Consider the following 24,485-nt stretch of genomic DNA (forward strand, 5'->3'; position numbering starts at 1 on the left):
ACAATAGCCTGAAAATATCTACCATTCTCTATCACCAGTTCTCTGTGAATGATTGGCAGGGATAGGGTTTTTCTACTCTTGTCTGGTACCCAGAGATATGAGGATCTTTACCCATTCATGTTCATTGTAGGGTTGCCACATCATCCCTTTAATCCAGGATACATATTAATTACACAGGTTCTGTGGCCAGTTAAAGGAACACTAAAGGTTTGTTTTTAATTAGATCAATTGATTGCTGTAAGCTAGAGCATTTAAATATCACTTACCTCCTTTTTCCTTTTGACCTCCAAAATACAGTAATCCAGGTTTGAAAATGCCATTTCCTGTCTCTCCTCTTCTTGCTTTCCACCAGCATCTGAGCCGTTTTGCATGGTGGAAAGCAGAATGTTCTCACCCCCTCCTATGACTACAGCCCTGCGTGAAGATGCTCTCTTATCCCTCACAGGCATGGAGGCTAAGCCTAATGGGAACTGTAGTTCCCATTAGGCCTTGATGTAGCAAGAATGAATGCGCACCGCAAACCAGGAAGTCAGTGAGAATAATGATTCAGGAGTGACGGAGGTGAATAAAACAGCTCGATTTCAACAGGTATCAAACTAGTTATAATGCAAAACATTACTTTACTTTATCAGCTACTGTCAGACTTTAATTTAAGAGGAAAATATTTTTATCTTTACAACCCCTTTAAGCTAGTGCATTGTTGGTTCACTAACCTTTTCCTTCCATTTCCCTTCTAAATGTTTTTTCTTTGTTTTCTTAGTCTGAATTTCTCACTTCCTGTTCCTCCTCAGTAAGCTGTTGTGGATGGGGGTTAGTCAGCCAGAATGGCTCGGATGATGGGGGCAAGCTTACTCAGGAGAAACAGGAAGTGAGAAATTCAGACAAAGAAAAAAAACATTTAGAAGGGGAATCGAAGGAAAAAGGTAAGTGAACCAACAATACACTAGCTTAAAGGAACCCATTTAGAAAAAAAACCTTTACAACCCCTTTAACCACTTACAGACCAGAAGATTTTCCCCCTTAATGACCAGGCCACTTTTTGCGATACGGCACCAGGTCGCTTTAACTGACAATTGTGCGACGCTGTACCCAAAAAAAAATTGAGGAGTGCTGGAGGTGAATAAAACAGCTCGATTTCAACAGGTATCAAACTAGTTATAATGCAAAACATTACTTTTTACTTTATCAGCTACTGTCAGACTTTAATTTAAGAGGAAAATATTTTTGTCTTTACAACCCCTTTAACCCTCCTGGCGGTATCCCCGAGCGTGACTCGGGGTTGATTTTTTTCTACCAAAATCGGTAACCCCGAGTCACGCTCGGGGTAGATATGCAGAGCCTGCAGCGTGCGCTGGCTTACCTTCTCCTGGATCCAGCGATGTCACCGTGCTGTGTGAGCGAGCGGGACCTCGCTCGATTCACACAGCGTCCTCCTGTCCCGCCGATCTTCGTTCCCTGCGTTACGACGCACGGGAGCGGAGATCGGCGCCAAATTCAAAAAAGTAAACAAACACTATACATACAGTATACTGTAATCTTAAAGATTACAGTACTGTATGTAAAAAATAAACACCCCCCTTGTCCCTAGTGGTCTGCCCAGTGTCCTACATGTCATTTTATATAATAAAAACTGTTCTTTCTGCCTGAAAACTGTAGATTGTCCATAGCAACCAAAAGTGTCTTTTTATGTCAAAAATGGTTTTAGATCAGCTAGAAAACAGCGATAATAAATTATAATCACTTGCAGAATTGTGCGATAGCGATTTGCGGGGAAATTCGTCCTAAAAAAAAAAAAATAATGACAGCGACAATTCTGCAACTGAGCAAATTTCAGTGATTTTGAGTTGATTACATTATTGAATAATTTTTATTTTAATTATATTATTACTTGCTATAATTATTTATAATTATTTATTATATTATAATTTAAAATTTTGTTTTTAAAAAAATGTCATACCCGGGATGCCTATTAGATTCTTGTTTTGGTCAGATTTAAGTGAGTTATTCCTAAGAATTACAGGCCTACAGTATAAAACGCCAAATTTCCTTGCAAATAATTGTACCGCTTTCAGCATGTTTTTTCAGACAGAATCATACCGCCAGGGAGGTTAAGGTAGTAGTTAAACTCACTTGGTGCCTTATCTGCATTAAATGAGCCTCAGAACCTTTTGTAATTCACGTGTCCTGGATTAAAGGGATGATGTGGCAACCCTAGTTCATGGGCACAGTGGGGGAGATTTACTAAAATTGGTGCACGCAAATCCTGGTTCAGCTGTGCATAGTAACCAATCAGCTTCCGGGTTTTATTGTCGAAGCTTAATTGAACAAGCTGAAGTTGGAAACTGGTTGCTATGCACAGCTGCACCAAATTCTGTGTGCACCAGTTTTAGTAAATCTCCCACATTGTGTCTGTGATGGATATATGTGCAGACATTTCGAAATGAAGATCTTGGTAGAAAAGCAGGGCTTTGCTTACTCATGTGAGATGTGCCTTCCTGATGACTGGTGATCTGATGAATTCATGACTGGTGGAGGAATGATCAAGAAGCAGCAATAAAGGTGGACAAAACAAAGCTGCAGAAAGAAGAATCTCCTTTTTACTTCAATATCAGGTCCTCAGGCACTTCCACTTCAGCAGGCCATCTGAAAAAACGATGAGCAACATTATGGTAGGAGTGTGAGAGATATGACTGTATATAGAGCCATGAGGCCGCAGACAGATGGGATTAATGTCAAAATGTAGTTTTTGGGGGTACTGCTTGGCCAAAATAATCCTTCCAGATATCCCCTATAAGGTTGCAAATGTACACATATTGCGTCAGTCCTGCAGCATCTGTTTTGAGGACAACACCTAGTCAAAGGATTTCAAATGCTTTGCATCCCAAATGTATTCAAACCTAAGTTCTGTCTATTTTATTTGTTTACATATTTGTATTTAGAGATATTTCATATTTGTCTTTTGCTATGTGTAGAAATAAAGATGTTCCGGTGAATCATCGTGATTTCTGGTATGCAACATATACATTATATAGCATCTCGGAAAAAACTGAGAACGAAGATAAAATGAGCGACAATGCCAGTGGCAGCTCAGGTAGTGACCAGGCCCCAGCCAGCAGGCAGCACACAATGGTCTCTTTTCTAAGACCTGTTCTCAAGCAGATCATCATGGCAGGAAAGTCTATGCAGCTGTTGAAAAATCTGAAGTGTAAATCTTCCCAGCAGCAGGACTCTTCAAGAGGTAGGAGGTGTATGTTTTAGGAGCTGAAGCCTATAAACGAAAATAAATTTAGCTAAACTGCTTGAATTTAATATTTTGCTGAAAATACTCATATTATTTATGCTTCAAATGTTTATGGCCATGATTATATTCCCAGGAACAAAAACTGTACATTTTTAACCAATTAAGGACCAAGCCTATTTTTTACAATTTGGCGTTTACAAGTTAAAACATTTTTTTGCTAGAAAATTACTTAGAGCCCCCAAACATATATATATTTTTCAGACACCCTAAATAATAAAAAATGGTGGTCGTTGCAATGCCTTATGTCGCACTGTATTTGCACAGCGGTCTTACAAACGCAATTTTTTTGGGAAAAAAATATTATTATTTTTTAATAAAAAAAATTAATAAGAAATCGGTAAAGTTAGCCCATTTTTTTTTTTTTTATATTGTGAAAGATAATGTTAGGCTGAGTAAATGGATACCCAACATGTCATGCTTAAAAACTTTAACCTTTAAAAATCTCTATGGGCGACATTTAAATATGTCTACAGGTTACCAGTTTTAAATTGCAGAGGAGGTCTTTGGCTAGAATTATTGCTCTCGCTCGAACGATTGCGACAATGCCCCACGTGGGGTTTGAACACCGTTTTCCTATGCGTGTGCAAATTACGTATGTGTTTGCTTCTGCACACAAGCACAAAGGGAAGGGGCGCTTTAAAAAAAAAAAAAAAATCCTTTATTTTTTTTTTTTAACACTGTCCCTTTTTATATAAAACAATTAAATTGGATCACTTTTATTCCTATTAGGCCCTGTACAGACGAGCGGACAGTCCGATGAAAAGGGTCCGCCGGACCGTTTTCATCGGACATGTCCGCTCGGAGATTTCGGTCTGATGGCTGTACACACCAGCAAACCTAAATCCGCGCGGTGATGTTGACGCTGCCACGTCACCAAACCAGGAAGTAAAATACTTCCACGCAAGCGTTGAATCCATTCGACGCATGCGGGAGATGTCTGTCCGCTGGTTAGGTGTACTAACCAGCGGACATGTCCGACGGACAGCTTTCCAGCGGACATGTTTCTTAGCATGCTAAGAAACATTTGTCCGCTGGAAATCTGTCCGCTAGCCTGTACACACGATCGGATCTCTCCGCTGAAACTGGTCGGCGGACCAGTTTCAGCGGAAATGTCCGGTCGTGTGTACGAGGCCTGCCAAGGAATGTAAACATCCCCTGTAATAGAAAAAAAAGCATGACCTCTTTAATTTGAGCTCTGGGGTCAAAAAGACTTCAGATCTCACATTTACACTTAAAAACAATAAAAAATTGTCATCCAATGGCATGGAGTCGAGTGGATGCCATCATTCCTTCACTCGACTTCCTCCCTATCAGGGGATAGCATCGGATCGTCTCTGCCGCTAATGAGGGCTCCGAGGGCACCTCTCCCGTCTCCGATAAAAGTGATCTCGCCACAGAGACCATTTTATCTTAAAGTGGACCACCCGCCGTAAATTAAAATACCAGGGTTATGGCAGCTATTTGCTGCCATAATAACGGTATTTTTTTGTCAAGGCAGCAACGTATAGCCACGGTGGGCGGTCTGGAAGTGGTTAAAATTGATTATTTTGCGGTTGTAGCTTACAAACTGGAACTATCAGTGGATTCCATCTTTAAATATCATTAGACTGTATTGTGATTGTGTTTTTATGTCTTCATGTATTTGTCTCTTTTCTGCTTTGATGGTCCAGATGCAGATAGGAAAAGCTTGTACACACTGTTCTTAGAATCCATTCAGTCTCGACTCCAGCATGGGAAGGACTTGTCTCCAGACAGCATTACAGAACAGCAAGTTAATAAGCAGAGTCTAATAAAAATGCAGTCCATAGTGGCTAAGCACCTAGAACGGAATGACATACATGATCCACTGCTGGCCATCAACTTTGCAAGGTAAGAGCAAATAAGTCTGGTGTGAGAATGCTCTGTACTGTGCATTATAAATAATAATGTACCGTATATAGTATAAGCCGACCTGAATATAAGCCGAGGCACCTCATTTTACCACAAAAAAATGGGAAAACGTATTGACTCGAGTATAAGCCTAGGGTGTCCATCTGCATGCCTCACTGTGTCCATGTGCATGCCTCACTGTGCCCATGCCTCACTGTGTTCATGACTAGACTGAGATTTAACATGGGAGTCTATAGAAGGGTTGCCCAGCTTTGAAAAATTGGTGCTCCCCAGCCGTAGGTCCCCCAGGCAACAAACTTTGCACACTTATAGAGGAGAAATAGGGCTATAAGTGTGCCAAGTTCCGGGTCCAGGGGACCTACGACCGGCCGGTACCGGGTCCCCAAAGTCACCAGAGAAATTACCGTTTAACATGGCAGTCTATGGAAGGGGTGCCCGGCTTTGAAAAATCGGTGCTTCCCGGCTACATGTGTGTGCCAAGTTTGGGGACCTACGGCCGGCTGGTACCGGGTCCCCAAAGTCTGGGAGATCAGGCGCAAAAAGGTGACTCTAGTATAAGCCGAGGGGGGCATTTTCAGCACAAAAAACTGTGCTGAAAAACTTGGCTTATACTCAAGTATATACGGTAATCCTTTTGTCTTTATTATATAACTTATTTTGGACAGTGCAGGCAGATCATGGCTGGTGAGAGCGGCTGTACATAGCGTCCTGAAAATAGTACACCGCCATTAGTAAAGCCCGCATGTGATGCTGAGCCTACATGATTGTCAAAACTGAATTCCAGTAAATGAATGCAAGTAAGCCAGGGACAGTCAGGATGGGGAGGGGGGGGGGGGAAGCTAGATGATGCTGGATGTCTTCCATTCAGGAAATGAGGCAGGCTCTTAACTGACTTGCTACAACTTTTAAAGCCTACTGTGAGGAGCTCACAGTGTGCAGTGAAATCGGAGTAAGCAATTTAATTACAGAAGAGGAGACTGTACAGGACTTGGCAGTAGGCTTGCATTCATTTTTAATAGGAACCTACAATGATAGGCACAAATGGAAGCTGCCATTTTTTAGATTATGTTCTGAATACTGATCTAAGGGCAATGTCATGCAAAGTGGCCCTGAGGAGGTTAAGCTTGACTGCCCGGACTGGCATTTAGTCCTGAAGTTTAAGAGTAGCAACACATGTTCTACACTCATTTGTGACTTGCTGTCCCTCACAGCAAGGGGGAGAAAGAGACTCATATTTATCTGCCAGTTTTTTATATTGCTGAAATAAAGATAAGAGGACTGCTCAGAGCTGGATTAACTTTGTGGCAAAACTGTGCACAGGTGACATGAAATTCTATACTGTACAAGGTGCAAGCCTTAATTAAAAAAAATGGGTTTACATCCACTTTTAGCTTTGACAAAAAAACTGGAAGCTGATTGGTTTCTATGCAGAGCTGCACCAGATTTTGCACTCTTCAGTTTTAGTAAATCAATCCCCCAGAATGAGGGCAGATGGTACCGGTGGGGAGATAACAGGAGAAATCAATTTCCCTCTTGTTATGCTGGCCTCTGGACACCCTCTCCTTCTCTGCCAAATAATTGAATCCTTGCACATTCTAGACAAAATGTAAAAGTTGAGTTTCACTAAAAGAGGAACCGCCTTATTGGGGTGACGTAACATTGGCAAATAGCCCAAACCCCAGGCTGCAAAATCCCCATTTGTAAGTCAGAACAGATAGGACAATGATGTTACAGACCACCATGTGCCAATGTTCAGGCCTGGAGTTTGACCACCAACCAAAAACATGTGATCTTTTTTGGCTTTCTTTAATATAGAAATATGAATATAAGCTACAATTAATAAAATTAGAGCTCTTTGATATTTCCAGTGCATTTTAACATGAATGCTAAAACCTGAGATGTTTATGAATCCTATAGTATAGTTATTCCTTCTGTGTTCTATATGAAGGTTATACCTGCAGCAGAGTGACTTCCTAGAGACATTTACGTGTGAAGATGTTAGCGTGGATAGGTCCTCAGAATCTGTTACTTGCCAATCATTTGAACTAACCCTTCGTTCATGCCTCTACCCACACATTGACAAGCAATATCTGGAGTGCTGTGGAAACCTCATGCAAACTCTAAAAGAAGATTATAAGTAAGTGGCTACATCCTAAATATTTAATGTAATGAAATTACCCTTTTATGAGCTCAGTAATTTCTATTATTTGTTCATTTGGATAAGTCGTCTTAAATGTGTAATTTGATTGACCTTTTGCTAACGGTCATTAAATTGGAATCCATATCATTGGGTTATGACCATATACAGTGGAACCTTGGTTTACAAGTAACGTGGTTAAGGAGCGTTTTGAAAGACGAGCAACTTATTTTTTTTCTTCAAATCCTAACTCGGTTTGCGAGTGTTGTCTCGCAAAATGAGCAGGATTCAAGCCTCTGCAATGTGCAGTGCCGCATTTGGCCAGAGGTGCGGGGGCGCCGGTGACACTCGAACGTTTTTTGAGCCGCGCGAAAAATATTCAGGATCACTCGAAACACTCGGTTCCCGAGCCTTTCCGATGGTTTCCAAGTTCAGCCAAGCTGTCTCCAAGTATTTCCGAGTCTTTCCCGTGCCTCCCTACCTCTGGCCTCATTTGGTATTGCATGCGGTAGAAGTCAATGCGGAACGAATTACCTTTGTTTCCATTGACTTCTATGGGGAAACTCGCTTTGATATGCGCATGGTTTGGATTACAAGCATTCTCCTGGAATGGATTATGCCAGTAATCCAAGGTTTCACTGTAGTTAAATAGATTTCTGCCATTTACTGATCAGTACAGGATGTTTGAGGTCCTTTTCCTTTTTTGTATTAATGAGATTTTCTCTGATTTAGACTATCAGAATATTTGAAGTCCATGAGAAACTTCTTCCTTCTTGAAGCCGGTGATACTATGTATGACTTTTACACCTCTATATTCGATAAGATCAGAGAGAAGGAACCATGGCAGAATGTTGTTTTTCTGACTGTGCAGCTACAGGAAGCAGTCAGTCAGCGGTACCCAGAGGACAGCACACGGTATGGAACAAAAATTGTGTTCAGTGTATTGATAGCCATCTGTGTTTTTGCACCCAATAGTATGCTTTAAGAATTAGAGCAGAAGTAACTGGGTTAGCATACCTAAAAATAATGTACATTTTCTTATTGTTCTAGTTGTTTCTTTGGAGCAGGGTTATACCTTGGACTCTATAGGGTTCAAAATGGCTTGCAATGGGCAATTAGAGGACAGACTAAGGGATCCTTTTTTTATTTAATTTATTTATTTTAACCACTTCAGCCCCGGTCCATTTGGCTGCCAAATGACCAGGCCACTTTTTTTTGCGATTCAGAACTGCGTTGTTTTAACAGACAATTGCACGGTCGTGCGACGTGGCTCCCAAACAAAATTTACGTCCTTTTTTTTTCCCACCAATATAGCTTTCTTTTGGTGGTATTTGATCACCTCTGCGGTTTTTATTTTTTGCGCTATAAACAAAAATAGAGCAACAATTTAAAAAAAAAAAAAAAAAACAGTATTTTTTACATGACAAAATTTGGAAAATGTCAAGGGGTATGAATACTTTTTCAAGGTACTGTAGAAGATGTGAATCCACCTAGGGGGTCTTAGGATAGGTAATGGTGCCAGCGTAAATTCTCACATGCTTTTTTTCCCCCCCCTCCTTTAAACTAGATTATCCATTTACTTTGAGAATGTTGACTTGATGAAAAAGAAGCTTCCGGTACATACATTGGATGGTCTTGTATTAAGTTATAAGGTGAGTGTGAACAGTAAGATTGCATATATGCATTTAAAACTTTTTTTTGAATAATGTAAAAAAAAAATTTAAGGCTATATAAAGTGTATTTCCCTTCATACTTAAAGCGGAGGTTCCGCCAATTTTTTTTAAAAAGCCAGCAGCTACAAATACTGCACCTGCTGACTTTTAAAATATGGACACTTACCTGTCCAGCGCGCCTGCGATGTTGGCAGCCGAGGGCTGAGCAATCACTCGTCACTTGGCTGCATGCTCTGCCATCCTCTCTGAGGGAATCAGGAAGTGCGGTTTCACTGCCCGGTTCCCTACTGCGCGAGTAGCGTGGCGCGCCATCACTGGTCCTCGCTCTCTCCTGGGAACAGTGTGTTTTCCAGAAGTCAGCAGGGGATGCGGGTAGGGGCGGGGCTGCCGCACAAGAGTATTCCCGGAAGTGGGTGCAAATACCTGTTTTAGACAGGTATCTGCACCCCCCTCCCCCTGAAAGGTGCCAAATGTGACACCGGAGGGGGGGTGGCTTCCGAAAAGCAGAAGTTCCATTTTAAAGTTGAACTATACTTACCTCCCCTTCAGTGATGTGAAGTTTGCAAGCTATCTTGCTGACATCTCCCCAGAAGAAATGTAAAAAAAAAAAAAAAAGTTTGAAACAAATATAATAAACCTTCCTATCTATTTACTAATGCTAGCAGCATAAAGATTAAAAATAGTCAATGTTGATGGAGAGAGTGAAGTTCCACCTTAAGATGTGCACAAGCAGCCCAGCATACACTGTGAAGAATTGGCGAGGAGGAAGACAAGAATTCTTTATTGCAGAAAAGGTATAGTATACAGAATAGTCTTTAAATTTAAATTAACTTCCACCTCACACATTTTATATATATATATATATATATATATATATATATATATATATATATATATATATATATATATATATATATATATATATATATATATATATATATATATATATATATATATATATATATATATATATATATTAATAATAATAACTATTCATTTATTTTGTGTTAGGGTGTTGTTTATTATTATTATTATTTTTTTTTTTAAGGGGTAGGGGTAAAGTGAAGGGTTAATTATTTTATTACTTCGTATTAATTTATTGAATTCATTTTTTATTTGTGTATTTATTTTACATTTATTTATTCATTATCAACATTATTAGTAGTATTAGTAATATTAATAAAAAAATAAATAAATAACCCCTAAACTAAGCTCTAACCCCTACCCCTTACGAAAAAACACTCTAATATATGATTAATAATAAAATAAAAGCTAATGGAAAAGCTAAAAAAGCTGAGATACCTAGCAACAGATAATAGTTTTCTCTATTGGCTAATACAAAAACCCCACGCTCAAAAACGCTGCAAACAAACACGAAAGTCGTGCATAAAAACTTGCCAAAATCGCACATAAAAACGCTGGAAAAACGCTCAAAGACGCTACGGTCAGGTGTGAATGCAGGCTAAGTTCCACTGTAACTCATAGTTTATGTTGCTCTGTTTTGTAATTTTGTCCAACTCTTGCATTGTCCTAGGTACCTTGGCCTGTAGATATTGTGATCAGCTCAGAATGTCAGAAGATCTATAACCAAATATTTTTGCTGTTGCTGTTAATAAAATGGGCCAAGTATAGCTTGGATGTCTTACACTTTAATGGTAAGCTCTCTTTGTTTTGTCTATGTTTTCTTTATTTGGAGCAAATACAAGTGACAGCCTTTATGTATACACTTGTTGGAGATGGGTAATCTCAGACACAGTAGGCCTCGGTATTTCAACTTAAATTGACGTTCCAGGCTTTTTATGTTTGTTAAAAGTCAGCAGCTACAAAAAGTGTAGCTGCTGACTTTTAATAAATGGACACTTACCTGTTTCACGGTCCAGCAATGTTGTCGCCCGGAGCATCGCTCCTCTCAGCGGGCGCCTCCATTGCCACTCTGGGCACCCGGCCGTGACGGCTTTCAGCTTCACCGGCGGCAACCACTGCGCATGCGCGAGTCACACTACGCTCTCGGAGTTGACAGGCGATCTTCTGGGACCTGTCATGTGTCCCAGGAGCTTGCCTAGAGGGAGATGCTGCCTAGGTGAAGAGGAGGAGTCGCCTAGGAGGAAGTGGGACAGGAAGTGCCTCTCCTAACGAAGCCGCCCCCCCCCCCCCCCCCCCTCCCCAAAAAAAGTTGTGTGCTTAAATTGGAATTTCCACTTTTGGGTGGAACTCTGCTTTAGTCCCAGTGTTTATGAGATCAGAAAGTTGCTGGATGTCTAGTTTGTAAACACTATGTAGTAATATACAACGAGGAGTAATCAGCAAGGACTTACAAAGGTGGGTCTTGCAGTGTGATTACAATAAAAAAAAGGCAAGCAATAATAATAGCTGTAAATAATGTAATATTTTACACAGACCTCAGTTCAATCCTGGACTGCATCAGGTTTCTGTGTTTTTTTTTCCTGATTCGCACTAATATTTGCAGAGGGATCTGATTAGTCACATGCAGTAGGCAAACTCAAAATCTACACTTCAGAACATTTTGGATTTTTATTTTATTTTTTACAGATTTTACCTGTAAACACATTATTAGGAGGCAAGACCATAATGTTTTTTTTTTTTTTAAGCTTTATTGGTACAAATTCTATAAAAGGACATCTATGAGGCATGCAGTGGAGACTCTCCAGAAGTTGTACTGGCACCTAAAACAAAAAGACAAATGGTCCCTGCAAAAAAGTTTCAGCTTTGAAAGTTTGCTATGCAGGAAACAGTTCTTCCATTACACCAGCATCTTTATTATTTCTTTATCGTTCATCACGGGAAGTGGAGTTTGCCAGCAGGAGACGCTGCTATTTCTTCTGTGAATAAAAGTCTAACTTGTCCAGTAGACAATGTCCAGGTTTTTAAGGATCCAGCCGATAAGAAACTTGTCAATCCCTAAAAGACCAGCTCAAGCAGGTTATTAGAAGTGTCCCTGCTCAAGGGGAAGCGGCCCGTGAGTTAGCTGAGCTATCTAGGGCCTTATGTTTTGCGGTTGACGCTCTGAAATATTCTATTCATCGGGTGTCACGCCTTGTTCTCTTATCAGTGCATATGCATAGAATTCTCTGGTTGAAGCATTCGCCATGCAAAAAAGCTATTGTCAGGTTTTCCCTTTCACGGGGAACGGTTGTTTGGGGATGATTTGGATAAATAAATCCAAAAAAATTTGGGTGGTAAGAGTGCCCTTTTACCAGTGAAAAGAAGGAGTAGACATCCTTCATTTAAACGTTCTTCCCTGATACCAGCCACGACAGCCTCCAGGCAGTCGTAACGAGGGCTTTCTCCCTGGTGTGGAGTGTCGTGCTCGCCCCTTCCCTTGGGCTACAGGAGAGTCAGGACGCTCTCTACCTTGCAGATAGAGAAAGGAGCTGTGTGTTAGTGGGCTCCTGACTCTCCTGTAGTCCAAGGGAGGGGGCGAGCAGGACACTTCACACCAGGAAGAAAGCCTTGCATTACTGTGTGTAGTTACAGACAGAAGAACAGGAAGTGAGGATTTCTCAGAAGAAATAAGGACATTTATAAGCAAAATGGAAGGATGAGGTAAGTGAAGGAGGACTGCACTAAGGTAAAGGAAGCGGTTTAGGAAAACAATGTACATTTACAACCCCTTTAAAGTAGAACTATGAAGAAAACTTTTTTTATTTTAGAAGAAAGAGTTATAACCCCGTCAGATTTTTTTTTTTTCTTTTTTTTTGCCATCTCTGTCCCATAACAGAGATTTCCCTTCACTTCCTCTCTCAGCCAAACAGGAAGCGAGAGGAAATCTCTGCAAATTAAAGGAATTTCTTGGGGACCAAGTCGCCAGTACTAGTGTCCCCATTGGAATATTTCCCATCTATTACTTTTCCGGGGACAACCCAAAATTTGGAGGTTTCTTTTACTTTCACTTTCAATGATAATGGAAAACAGGACAAATGGATCTCCCTAACAGGGGCACAGACGACAATAAAAACTGACAGGGGGTTTCATCACTCCACTCCACTGGCAGTTCATATCATGTCCTTAATTGCTATGATTTAGAGCTTTTCTCATAGTTTACAATTTCAGAGTGTGTTTGTTTGCAAGGCTTTTTGTATTGGCGTACTTGCAACTATGGGTCGACCGATTATTGGTGCAGCCGATATTTACTTTTTGAAGCATCGGTCACAAACTTATCGGTTATTGCTTCAAGGAGTTGTACCGGGGTGATGCTTGCAGTTGCAGGCATCACCCCAGTACCATTCCTTAGAGCAGACGGTCAGCTTTCTTGTAGAAACAACCGATGCGCCTCAGCAGAGGCTGTTATTACAAGCAGCGAGAGGGGACGTCCCCTGCCGCTCTGCCCGGGTCTCCCATCCCACCAGGAGGCCGAGTGACCAGCCGGCAAATCCACCGGCTAGCTGAAGATCAGCTTTGTTCGGGTCTTGGATTTAGTAACCTGGAAGTGATGTCATGACATCACTTACGGATCACTGGCATCCTAAAGGCACCAGTTTTTAAAAATAGTATTAAAAAATGCCAATCTTGAAGTTTTTGAATACTTTCAAGTGCATATATTTCCATAAAGAATACCTGTCGCTGCCTATTGCTGTCACAAGGGATGTTTACATTCCTTGTGACAGCAATAAAAGTGATGAACATTTTTTTTTTTAAAAGGACAGTGTAAAAATAAAAAGTTTTAAGATCTACAGAATATCGGCACCTAATATCGGCTGAAAGGCAGCCAATCTATCGGTATCGGCCCTGAAAAAATATTGGTCGACTCCCCCTTGCAACAACACAGCCAAGTACTCTTTGTGACACCTTATATTTGCATGCATTCATTTGCTCCCTACTTCTAAGGTCTGCAATTGTCTGCTTAGTGTCTATCTGTTTAAAAATATATATATATATATATTTCAATATTTTTTTTTCTCTAGAACTGGTTGGTGTAGCAGCTGAGAAGGAATTGCCAAAAGAAGACTTGGGAAGTGAACAGCAACTGCTCTCTCATTTGTTACCAGCAGCTGAGACAAAAAAACAGCAAATTCATCGCATGTTCCTTCTGCGAGTTAAGCTTATGCATTTCGTTAACAGTCTGCACAATTATATGATGACCAGGGTTAGTTTTTTACACTTGTTCTTATAAGTATCATGGGGTTATACATTTGGAGCTCTATAATCGTTTCCACAGATTGTGTTGATTTCTAGTCATTGGGATTCATAGGCGTGTGCAGCCTATTGCATTAGGGTGTGCACCTCAAACTTCAAACACAATGCCTCCTATAGTAAAATGCCGGGCCTTGTAGTCCACCAGGACTCCCTTTCCCTTAAATCGGTCCCCCCTTGAATAGATCAGGGAACCCACCCATCAGTGTCCCCTTCCCCATGAAAGACCCCCATTAGACTGCCTTACCGAGTGCCAATTTGAGCGAGAAAGTGTGGGGGTGGAGCTCCTCTACTGTAGTGTCGTTTTCCTTCTTTTCATTGTGTGGAGAGCCTTGGGGAGAAGTGTGTCGGCAAGACACAGGATTCAGGACACATCCAAACTGGTACACTCACAGGGCTGCTGTTAGCAATTATTGGGGCCCCATACAGCCATCCTCATGGGGCCCCCACCCCCTGAAGAGAGAAAGATGGAGAGAGAGGAGGAGAGAGAGAGGGGGAGAGAGAGAGAGGGGGAGAGATTAAAGAGAGAGAGAGATTAGAGAGAGAGAGAGAGAGAGAGAGAGAGAGAGATTAGAGAAAGAGAGGGGGGATTAGAGAAAGAGTGGTGGGTGGGAGAGAGGAGGTGAGCGAGGGGCTAAGTGAGAGAGAGGGGGTGGAGTGAGGAGGTGGGGTGACACAGAGCAGAGGAGGTGGGGTGACACAGAGCAGAGGAGGTGGGGTGACACAGAGCAGAGGAGGGGGGGTGACGCACAGCAGAGGAGGGGGAGGGTGACACACAGCAGATGAGCCCTCACCTCAGGAGACACACGTGAGGCAGGACCCTGGGAGCAAGCAGCCACGTTTATCGATTGGAATCCACTGTGCACAGCCCCGCCCACGCCTCCACACATGACCAGCACCAGCTCCGCAGGGCCATTCACAGACCCCCATGTCTGCTTCCAGGCCCGCCCACCGCCCGTTCGGCCAATCACAAGGCACCCACTGGCTCAGAGCATCGCTGTGTCAGACTGTCAGTACAGGCACATGTGTCAGTACAGGTGGCAACCCTACACTGCGCTGGCCACCCAACTGCCGCTGTGCATGTTGCGCTCGGGGGGATTAGGGTGTGCCCAGGCAGGACCGCAGGATCACCAGGTGAAAATAGAGGAAAACCGCCTACTTAAAAAAAAAAACAATGCAGCTATCACATCTAAGAACTGCTGCGTTGCAATATTAACATTTTTTGGTTTCTGGGTTTACATGTACTCAAAATTACAGTAAAATACTACTTGTGTGTAGCACTGCGAAGCAGGAAGCCTACCCATGTAATGAGTAAATACAACAGCCTCCATGTGCGTACATTATACAATTACAAATTATGAATAAAATGCAAGGTTTTTAGGATAAAATTGTTAACAGCAAGCTGATCTATTTTACCTGTCTGTCCTAAGGTGCAGGTACACTGCTACTTCAGAAATGAATTATGCATGGAAGGATGTCAAGTATTAAAGCCACTGTTAGAACACAATCGGAGATCATTCTGTTAAAGATGATTAATTACTTGCCTGATGGGGACTCCAATCTTCACTCTTTGGAATAGTTAAGGCCATTGTTAATATTTCATTTTTAAACATATCATATACTTGGTCCCCTACTACATGCTGTGGTTCCACTGGCCAGTGCCTACATTTTTACAGGATACAGTAGTGATGTAGAGGGGCCTGTGGGAAGGATCACAGAGTGCTGCGGAGGACCATGTATCTGACACACCAGGAAGAGTTGGATGTGAAGATTCTGCTAAAGGCCATAACTGCAAGGAGAAAAGATTGGAGTCTCCACTATTTGAACAGGTAAGTATTCTTCTTCTTTCACAGAATGACTTCAGTTTTATCTCTGTAAGAGATAAAACATGGTTGTTTTAAAGGGAACTTTTGTTATTCCCACACTTCCAAACTCGGAAATGTTATTATATATTATTTATAATTGGTGAGTTGTATTTACCCTTACAGCAAAATTCAGCGGGCTCCTCAAATTAACTAGTAATTGGACCTGAACATAAAACATCTAGAAATGATAATTCTGCTAAGCAGTGCTCTGATCACTATACCCTTTTTTGTTATGATTTCCTCCTAAAAAATAGCAGTGCACTTCCTGGAACGCGAGTGCACCTAGACATCCTATGCCTGCAGCTTTTTAGCTCCATATCTGCAGTATGAGATCCAATGTACTGCTACTTCCGACTGCTAGTCTCAGGAGATTCGGAGTGAGATTTTGTTATGCCACCAATGTGCTGGCTTCTGTGAGTGCTAAGTAAATGTGTGGCATATATTTAATATCAATTAATAATTCATAGTCTAAAATTCTGGGAAATCTAAAAGATGAAAATACAGAGACTTCACAAACGGGTGAGTTGAATGCAGAAGATGAAAATAAGAGCAAATATATTGCGCTAAACAAATGTGAATCCGTGAAATACTGAGTGATGATTAGGCAGCCAACATACCAGTGGATAAATGTTAAAAGGATAAAAGAAAAAATGTAGCGCCAACCATTAAATGACACCACCTTCCAAGGTGGGCCTGTGAGTAAAAAAAAAAATCACACTGGGAAATGATCTGACACTAAATCCTCAGTGTTGAACACACAGTGAAAAAAGATCATATATGCTTATAGCTATACTAATAAGCTACTAAAGCTACTATATGAATGAAAACAACTGAAAACGACGTTGCAAATTAAACCACAAAATCAAGGGAATCTGTATTCCTACAGATATATGCAAAACGTAAATAGTCCCATGCACGTGTAAGGATGATCTTTTAAATCTCATGAATGCATACAGATAAATTGTCCCTTCTGTTGGTAACAGCACATCTCCAGGTATATTTTCCTTGGCAAATAGATAGATAAAATACTCTTACCAGCTACCGTTGACCCACGTCTCACCGTACGATGAATTACCTTTTGAAAATTAGAGCCATAAGATAGGTAGACTGTGGTAGCTATGTAAGGGCATCTCTAATTTTAAGATTGAATTTTTAACCTAATTTTTCTAGGTTATTTTCAGAATAAAGCTAATGTGTAAAATAAATGTTTTCTTTTCATTAGATCCTTCACAGTACAGGTTTGGAGTTCCAGCATCAAGTGGAGGAAGCAAAAGATCTTGATCAGTTGATTAAAATTCATTATAGATATCTTTCTACAATTCATGACCGCTGTCTTTTAAGGGAAAAGGTATGAAGGCACTGATTGATTTTTTTTTTTCTGTAATTTTTTGCATGGAGGCAGTAGGAACTATGGGCCAAATTCTCAAAAGAGATACGCAGACTTAACTGCTGTTCAGCCTGCGTATCCCTGTGCCTAACTTTGGAAACGATTCTCAAAAGGCTTTTTCCAAAGTTAGGCAGAAAATCTGACATGTGTAAGACACTTACACGGTCAGATTTTAGGATGCAGTACCGCATCCGCCACTGGGGGCATTTCTCATTGAAATGCAGCTTTGCGTATGCAAATGAGGACTTAAGCAGATTTTCAAAGAATTTCAGCACTTTGATTTCTGCCTAAGTTCCGAATTTGCCGGCGCAAAACTAGGGCTGGTTTTATAATGTGGAAAGTTAGCCAAACCTTGTAAAGGCCCATTCCAGCGACGGCATTTGGTATGCATTCCTGAGGGAGAACTCCACGGTAATTTTTAAATTCAAAACCGGCATGGGTTCCCCCCAGGAGCATACCAGGCCCTTAGGTCTGGTATGGGTTGTAAGGAGACCCCCCACGTTGAAAAATTGACGTAGGGGGTCCCCCTACAATCCATACCAGACCCGTATCCAAAGCACGCTACCCGGCCGGTCAGGAATGGGAGTGGGGACGAGTGAGCGTCCCCCCCCCTCCTGAGCCGTGCCAGGCCGCATGCCCTCAACATGGGGGGGTTGGGTGCTCTGGGGCAGGGGGGCGCACTGCGGGCCCCCCCACCCCAGAGCACCCTGTCCCCATGTTGATGAGGACAGGACCTCTTCCCGACAACCCTTGCCATTGGTTGTCGGGGTATGCGGGCGGGGCTTATCGAAATCTGGGAGTCCCCTTTAATAAGGGGGCCCCCAGATACCGGCCCCCCACCCTAAGTGAATGGATATGGGGTACATCGTACCCCTATCCATTCACCTGGAGGCAAAAAGTAAAATGTAGTAAACACACAACACAAGGCTTTTTAAAATAATTTATTATTCTGCTCCGGATGCCCCCCCTGTCTTCGTTATTAGCTCAATTACCAGGGGGGGCTTCTTCTTCCACTCTCCGGGGGTCTTCTCCGCTCTCTGGGGGGGGGGTTTCTTCTTCCGCTCTCCGGGGGGGGCTTCTCCGGACTCCGGGGGGCTTCTTCCATCTTCTCCCCTCTTCCGCTGTTGACTCGGCGAACCCCGGTTCTTCTGCAGCTCTCCGGTGCCTTCTTCTTCAGCGCTGGCTGCCTGCTATGTTTGTGTGTTAGCTCGATTTCAAACAGGCAGCCGGCGCGGTCTTCTGTGACGCCAGGGTCTTCTGGTCTTCTGTTCTTCCGATGTTGCCTCGTCGCCTGTTGTCGCTGTAATGATGGAAGCGCGCCTTGCATCACATTTATATAGGCATCACCGTCCCATCATGCTCCGGTAGGTACCCACGTGGTGGGTGCACGTGGGTAGGCACCCACCACGTGGGTACCTACCGGAGCATGATGGGACGGTGATGCCTATATAAATGTGATGCAAGGCGCGCTTCCATCATTACAGCGACAACAGGCGACGAGGCAACATCGGAAGAACAGAAGACCAGAAGACCCTGGCGTCACAGAAGACCGCGCCGGCTGCCTGTTTGAAATCGAGCTAACACACAAACATAGCAGGCAGCCAGCGCTGAAGAAGAAGGCACCGGAGAGCTGCAGAAGAACCGGGGTTCGCCGAGTCAACAGCGGAAGAGGGGAGAAGATGGAAGAAGCCCCCCGGAGTCCGGAGAAGCCCCCCCCGGAGAGCGGAAGAAGAAACCCCCCCCCCGGAGAGCGGAGAAGACCCCCGGAGAGTGGAAGAAGAAGCCCCCCCTGGTAATTGAGCTAATAATGAAGACAGGGGGGGCATCCGGAGCAGAATAATAAATTATTTTAAAAAGCCTTGTGTTGTGTGTTTACTACATTTTACTTTTTGCCTCCAGGTGAATGGATAGGGGTACGATGTACCCCATATCCATTCACTTAGGGTGGGGGGGCCGGTATCTGGGGGCCCCCTTATTATAGGGGACTCCCAGATTTCGATAAGCCCCGCCCGCATACCCCGACAACCAATGGCAAGGGTTGTCGGGAAGAGGTCCTGTCCTCATCAACATGGGGACAGGGTGCTCTGGGGTGGGGGGGCCCGCAGTGCGCCCCCCTGCCCCAGAGCACCCAACCCCCCCATGTTGAGGGCATGCGGCCTGGCACGGCTCAGGAGGGGGGGGACGCTCGCTCGTCCCCACTCCCATTCCTGACCGGCCGGGTAGCGTGCTTTGGATACGGGTCTGGTATGGATTGTAGGGGGACCCCCTACGTCAATTTTTCGGCGTGGGGGGGTCTCCTTACAACCCATACCAGACCTAAGGGCCTGGTATGCTCCTGGGGGGGGAACCCATGCCGTTTTTTTCTTTGAAAATTGGCATGGAGTTCTCCCTCTCAGGAATGCATGCTGAGCGACGCTGACATTTTTTTTTATAATTATTTGTTTTCCCGGCGCGTCTTTTTTTTTCACCCGTCGCAACTTTAGTGTCCCGTCGAAATTCTCAAAGCCGACCGGCGTTAATTACATTCGCGCGCTGCACGTCGGGAAAATTACATCACACGCATGCGCAGTACGGCCGGCGCGGGAGCGCGCCTCATTTAAATTTTAAACGCCCCCAGGAGAGGAGGACCGCCTTACGACGGCGGCACTTAAGTTACACACCGTGTAATTTCTACCTAAGTGCTTTGACGATCAGGCACTTAGGTAGAAATTTTAAGTCAGTGTAACTTAACTGCTGAAATTTAAGTTACGCAGACTTTTTGAGAATTTGGCCCTATGTACTCACAGGAAGTATGTTGCTTCATACTCCCTTCATAATTTAACCAAGATTGCACCAAGATGACCTGATTATTAAAGGCAGCACAGTGGCTGGACTTGTTATTTGCTTGTGTGGTCTCCATGGTTTGGAACAGGATTCTTTTGGATTTGTCTTAAAGATACGATTTGTTGAGGGTCAGGAATACCTGTACTCTGTAAATGTATTACAGAATATATTAGTGCTAAGTAAATGGATAAAATAGGTAAATTATTCTTTGCGACGGCTTACTACACAAAGTACTTTTACTATCTCCTAGTTTGTCAGAAGGTAAATAGCATGAGTATTTCTCGAGCTTAAAGCGGGGGTTCACCCTTAGAGGGCACTTTTCCCCCTTAGCTTCCTGCTCGTTATTACTAGGGGAATCGGCTATTTATTTTAAACTATGTGCAGTACTTACCCGTTTACGAGACGCATCCTCTCCGTCGCTTCCGGGTATGGGCTTCGGGAATGGGCGTTCCTTCTTGATTGACAGGTTTCCGAGAGGCTTCCGACGGTCGCATCCATCGCGTCACGATTTTCCGAAAGAAGCCGAACGTCGGTGCGCAGGCGCAGTATAGAGCCGCACCGACGTTCGGCTTCTTTCGGCTACGAGTGACGCGATGGATGCGACCGTCGGAAGCCTCTCGGAAGAATGTCAATCAAGAAGGAACGCCCGCTCCAGAAGACCCATACCCGGAAGCGACGGAAGAAGATGCAGCTCGAAAACGGGTAAGTACTGCACATATTTTAATATAAATAGCCGATTCCCCTAGACCGAACGAGCAGGAAGCTAAGGGGAGATTTTTTTTTTTTTTTTAAATGGGTGAACTCCCGCTTTAACTGTAAAATTACTGAAAAAAATATTAATTGTTTGCAGAAGTTGAATTAAATTTACAAAGCAGAAAAATTGTATGAGAAGGAAAGCTATTGTGAGGGTTAAGCAGCACGAATGAGGATATAGAAGTTTATAGAATTATAACTTGGGGAAGGCCATAGAGTGGAACTGTGGGCAAAAAAGTTACTCATATGACCCTTTCTGTCAGTAGCAGAGTTTAGTCCCCCATACCATAGTTTTTTTTTTTTTCTCATTTAATAATTTTTATTGAAAATGGTGCAATGTAACAGCTTACAGATGCAATCAAATATAGGAGATATTGAGGCATTGGGTCTATAAAAAGGACTTGTGATTCAAAGAAAGCAATGCAGTACAATGTGGAAATACAATCCTAATATAGTGTGTAACTGTTTTAAATAATATAACAAAACAATAAAGCAGTAGATCAGGAATAAATAGTTGAGACACTAGGGTTATAATATAAATAAAAAAAAAAATATATATATAGATAATATGCAGTGTTCATGGTTACAATGGACAGGAACTAAACCAGGAGGAAGTTAATATGTTAGTCTTGACTGCAATTTTTTGGTCAATGTGGGGGGACAGTCCCGAAAGATGCCTTCAATTTTGCAGTGAATCGTGGCCTGGGTGATCCCGTTTTTCGTTTCTGTCAGATACATTTTTGGGGTTCTCCAGGCTTTTGCTACTGTTTGCTTAGCTGTGGTTACAACCTGCAGCAGAAATTGGAATTGTGTATTTGTGATATCAGGGGGTTGCTTATTGAGTATTGCAATGGTTAAGTCTGGAGAGAAAGGCTTTTCATGTAGGGTGATTACTGGATAAGTCTATCACATTGCAGCCTCTAAAGTAGTTGGGTGGAAATGAAGGAAAAAATTCAGCTATTCTGGCAGGAACCAGGTACCATTGGGATAGTAATTTGTAGGAAGTTTTCAAAATGGACATATTTTGGACCAACCTTCAAATTCCAATGTGACATTGAGATCAGCTGCCCATTTATCTACACATGTGGGAGGGCACGAGTAAAGCTTGTTTAGTATTTGTCTGTAAAGTCTTGAGATGAGGCCTGTGATGTGAGTATCTTCAGTACGGATGCGTATGAAAGAAGTGAGTTGATTATGAGAGGACTGCGGGTGTAAAATGAAGGTTTTAAAAGTGCTTGACCTGGAGATGGCAAAAAATTTCTGCATTAGGTTGTTTGTGGTTTTCTTGCAGTGTGTGGAGTGGAAACATTAAATTCAAACTTAATTGCTGTAGTCTAGTGAGATGTAAACAGAACTAGATGGGGCATTATACACAGGTTAGAATGACAGGTTTTGTAGTATAGGCAAGAATAGAATTATGCTGTTGCCTACAGGAGGCTTGAAAGATAAAAAATAAATGTGAGCCAGGAGGATGCTGGATATTTTTGCTGCAGTTCTGCTGTTGTAGAGACTGACCTATTATTTCAATAGTACCGTTTTCTTCAATCAAGCTTTTTCTCTATGCTGAAGGTTCCACCTGCGATCTGAACCCCACTGGACTTGACATTGCATGGCTAGCCAGGAAGGGCCTTACGCGCTTGCCCCCTGTTTCAGTTGCATAGTGTGCCAAAATCTCAGACAAGCCTCCCCCACCTTAGTACAGACCCTTTTCCCAAAGCGAGGGGGCCTTTGCAGATGCTTGGATGTTCCAGATGCCTTGGTGCAAGAGATGGTGTCCCAGGGCTTCAAACTGAAGTTTTGTTCCCTGCTCCTCCTCGTTTTCTCCCTTATAAACTTTTCTCCCTATACAGACTAGCAGATCTCCATTGGGCTCAACAAATGCCTCACTTGTTCGCCTGGGTGTATAGCAGTACTCAATGTGAATTTAGCACTTAAAGTGGTTGTAAAGGCATGAAGGTAAAAAAAACTTCTGTGTGCAGCAACCCCCCGCAAAGACTTACCTGAGCCCCGTCCTGATCTTTTCTTTTCTTTAAACTCTAGCATGCAGGTTGCCCTTACTTGTTTAAAGATGGACATTTATTGGCCCAGATGTTTGCATCCATCTAAAACAATGATTTGCAAGATATAAGGTTTGGAAATGGTTACTTTTTTTTATTTTTATATACAGGTGAATATTATTGAGGTTTCCAGAAAGAGTATATTCAACGTTATCTAATGTTTGAGCCGCTTCTTGTCCCTTTTCAGCCTCCAGGCCAGATACATTTTATAAGAGCACCCTAGATGCACAGTTCTAATGCCAACTCAGTGACCCTCCTAAGTGACAGGCTAGAAAAGCATGCAGTCAATACACACAAGTTAGGTCTTTGCGGGTGGTCTTTGCAATACACTAATCTCAAGTGCAATGCTCCTCGAGCTACTGTGGAAAAAATAATACACGCACAAACAATTTTTTCCCTGGAAAAATATGTGCATTTATTTTTCCTAAAGGTGAACTTGGCCTTTAAATAGAAACTACGTTAAAAATAGAGCAAGTGATATTTTTAGCACAGCAAAATAAACCCATATACAATATGCGAATGCTGATCAATAGCCAGCCATATCTGTGTTTACCTGATTTGAGATATATTATAAATGTATTATTTTTATTATTTTAGGTGAGCTCTGTAAAAGAAGCAATAATGAAAGTGATGAATGTTGTTCTGATGTTTGCTGATCGATGGCATGCTGGTTTAGGAGCTTGGAAGTAAGTAAGGCTACATTTGCTGTCTTGCATAATTTAGAAAGCTTAGAATGTAGTTTAGAGCTGAACCCCAGGCCTACGGTATAATATTTAGATAAAACACAAATATGAGGGCTAAACAAGAAAAAGACCGTACCTTCCAGCGCTGAGAGGTCTTCTATGGTAAAGAGTAAGGATGAGCTCCAGCGAGTTCGCATAGAACACGTGTAGAGCCCGCCAGGAAGTCTGCACGGCGCTGTGCTAATCACAGTCAGGGAGACATTTCCCGATGCTCGGCTGCAGAGATCGGGAAATGTCTCCCTGACTGTGATTAGCACAGCGCCGTGCAGACTTCCTGGCGGGCTCTGCACGTGTTCTATGCGAACACGCTGGAGCTTATCCTTAGTAAAGAGCAACAAGGGCATTAGTATTCCAAGACTAGGTGGATGCTGCCATACTCAGATGGGGTAATCCGATGGAAACTGCAAAAACAAAGCAAAATGGAAGGCATGCACATCTAGTGCATTACATTTATTGAATAGTAAAATCAGTAAAAAAAATACTCACAAAGTGCAACTCTCAATGAGCCATAAAACCACACAGTTGTCGAATAGTGCAGACACGTGCTGTAACACATCAAGAGGTAAATGCACCCCCTTCCTCAGACCTAAGCTAGGTGTGCGCACCTTCCATTTTTCTTTGTTTTATGTACACATTTGAGAGCTCCTTACCTGCCAAAGGATGTGTGTGTGTACGTCTGTCCATCCAATCCTGAGATTTCACACG

General features: G+C 42.6%; 1 protein-coding gene across 2 annotated transcripts in view; it reads left to right on the plus strand.

Moving 5' to 3' along the window:
- The window catches only part of TUBGCP5 (tubulin gamma complex associated protein 5), a 69,320-nt gene that overhangs the window by 37,525 nt on the left and 7,310 nt on the right, over window positions 1-24,485 (plus strand). For both annotated transcript variants that reach the window (XM_040336297.1, XM_040336298.1), the window contains exons 13-21: window positions 2,973-3,238; window positions 4,972-5,170; window positions 7,140-7,328; window positions 8,061-8,243; window positions 8,896-8,980; window positions 10,536-10,656; window positions 13,924-14,105; window positions 17,240-17,365; window positions 23,635-23,723. In XM_040336297.1, the coding sequence (XP_040192231.1) occupies window positions 2,973-3,238; window positions 4,972-5,170; window positions 7,140-7,328; window positions 8,061-8,243; window positions 8,896-8,980; window positions 10,536-10,656; window positions 13,924-14,105; window positions 17,240-17,365; window positions 23,635-23,723 (1,440 nt within the window). The remainder of the gene's footprint in view (window positions 1-2,972; window positions 3,239-4,971; window positions 5,171-7,139; window positions 7,329-8,060; window positions 8,244-8,895; window positions 8,981-10,535; window positions 10,657-13,923; window positions 14,106-17,239; window positions 17,366-23,634; window positions 23,724-24,485) is intronic.

Source organism: Rana temporaria, chromosome 2 (assembly GCF_905171775.1).
Source record: "Rana temporaria chromosome 2, aRanTem1.1, whole genome shotgun sequence".
In the NCBI taxonomy this organism is placed as follows: Eukaryota; Metazoa; Chordata; class Amphibia; order Anura; family Ranidae; genus Rana; species Rana temporaria.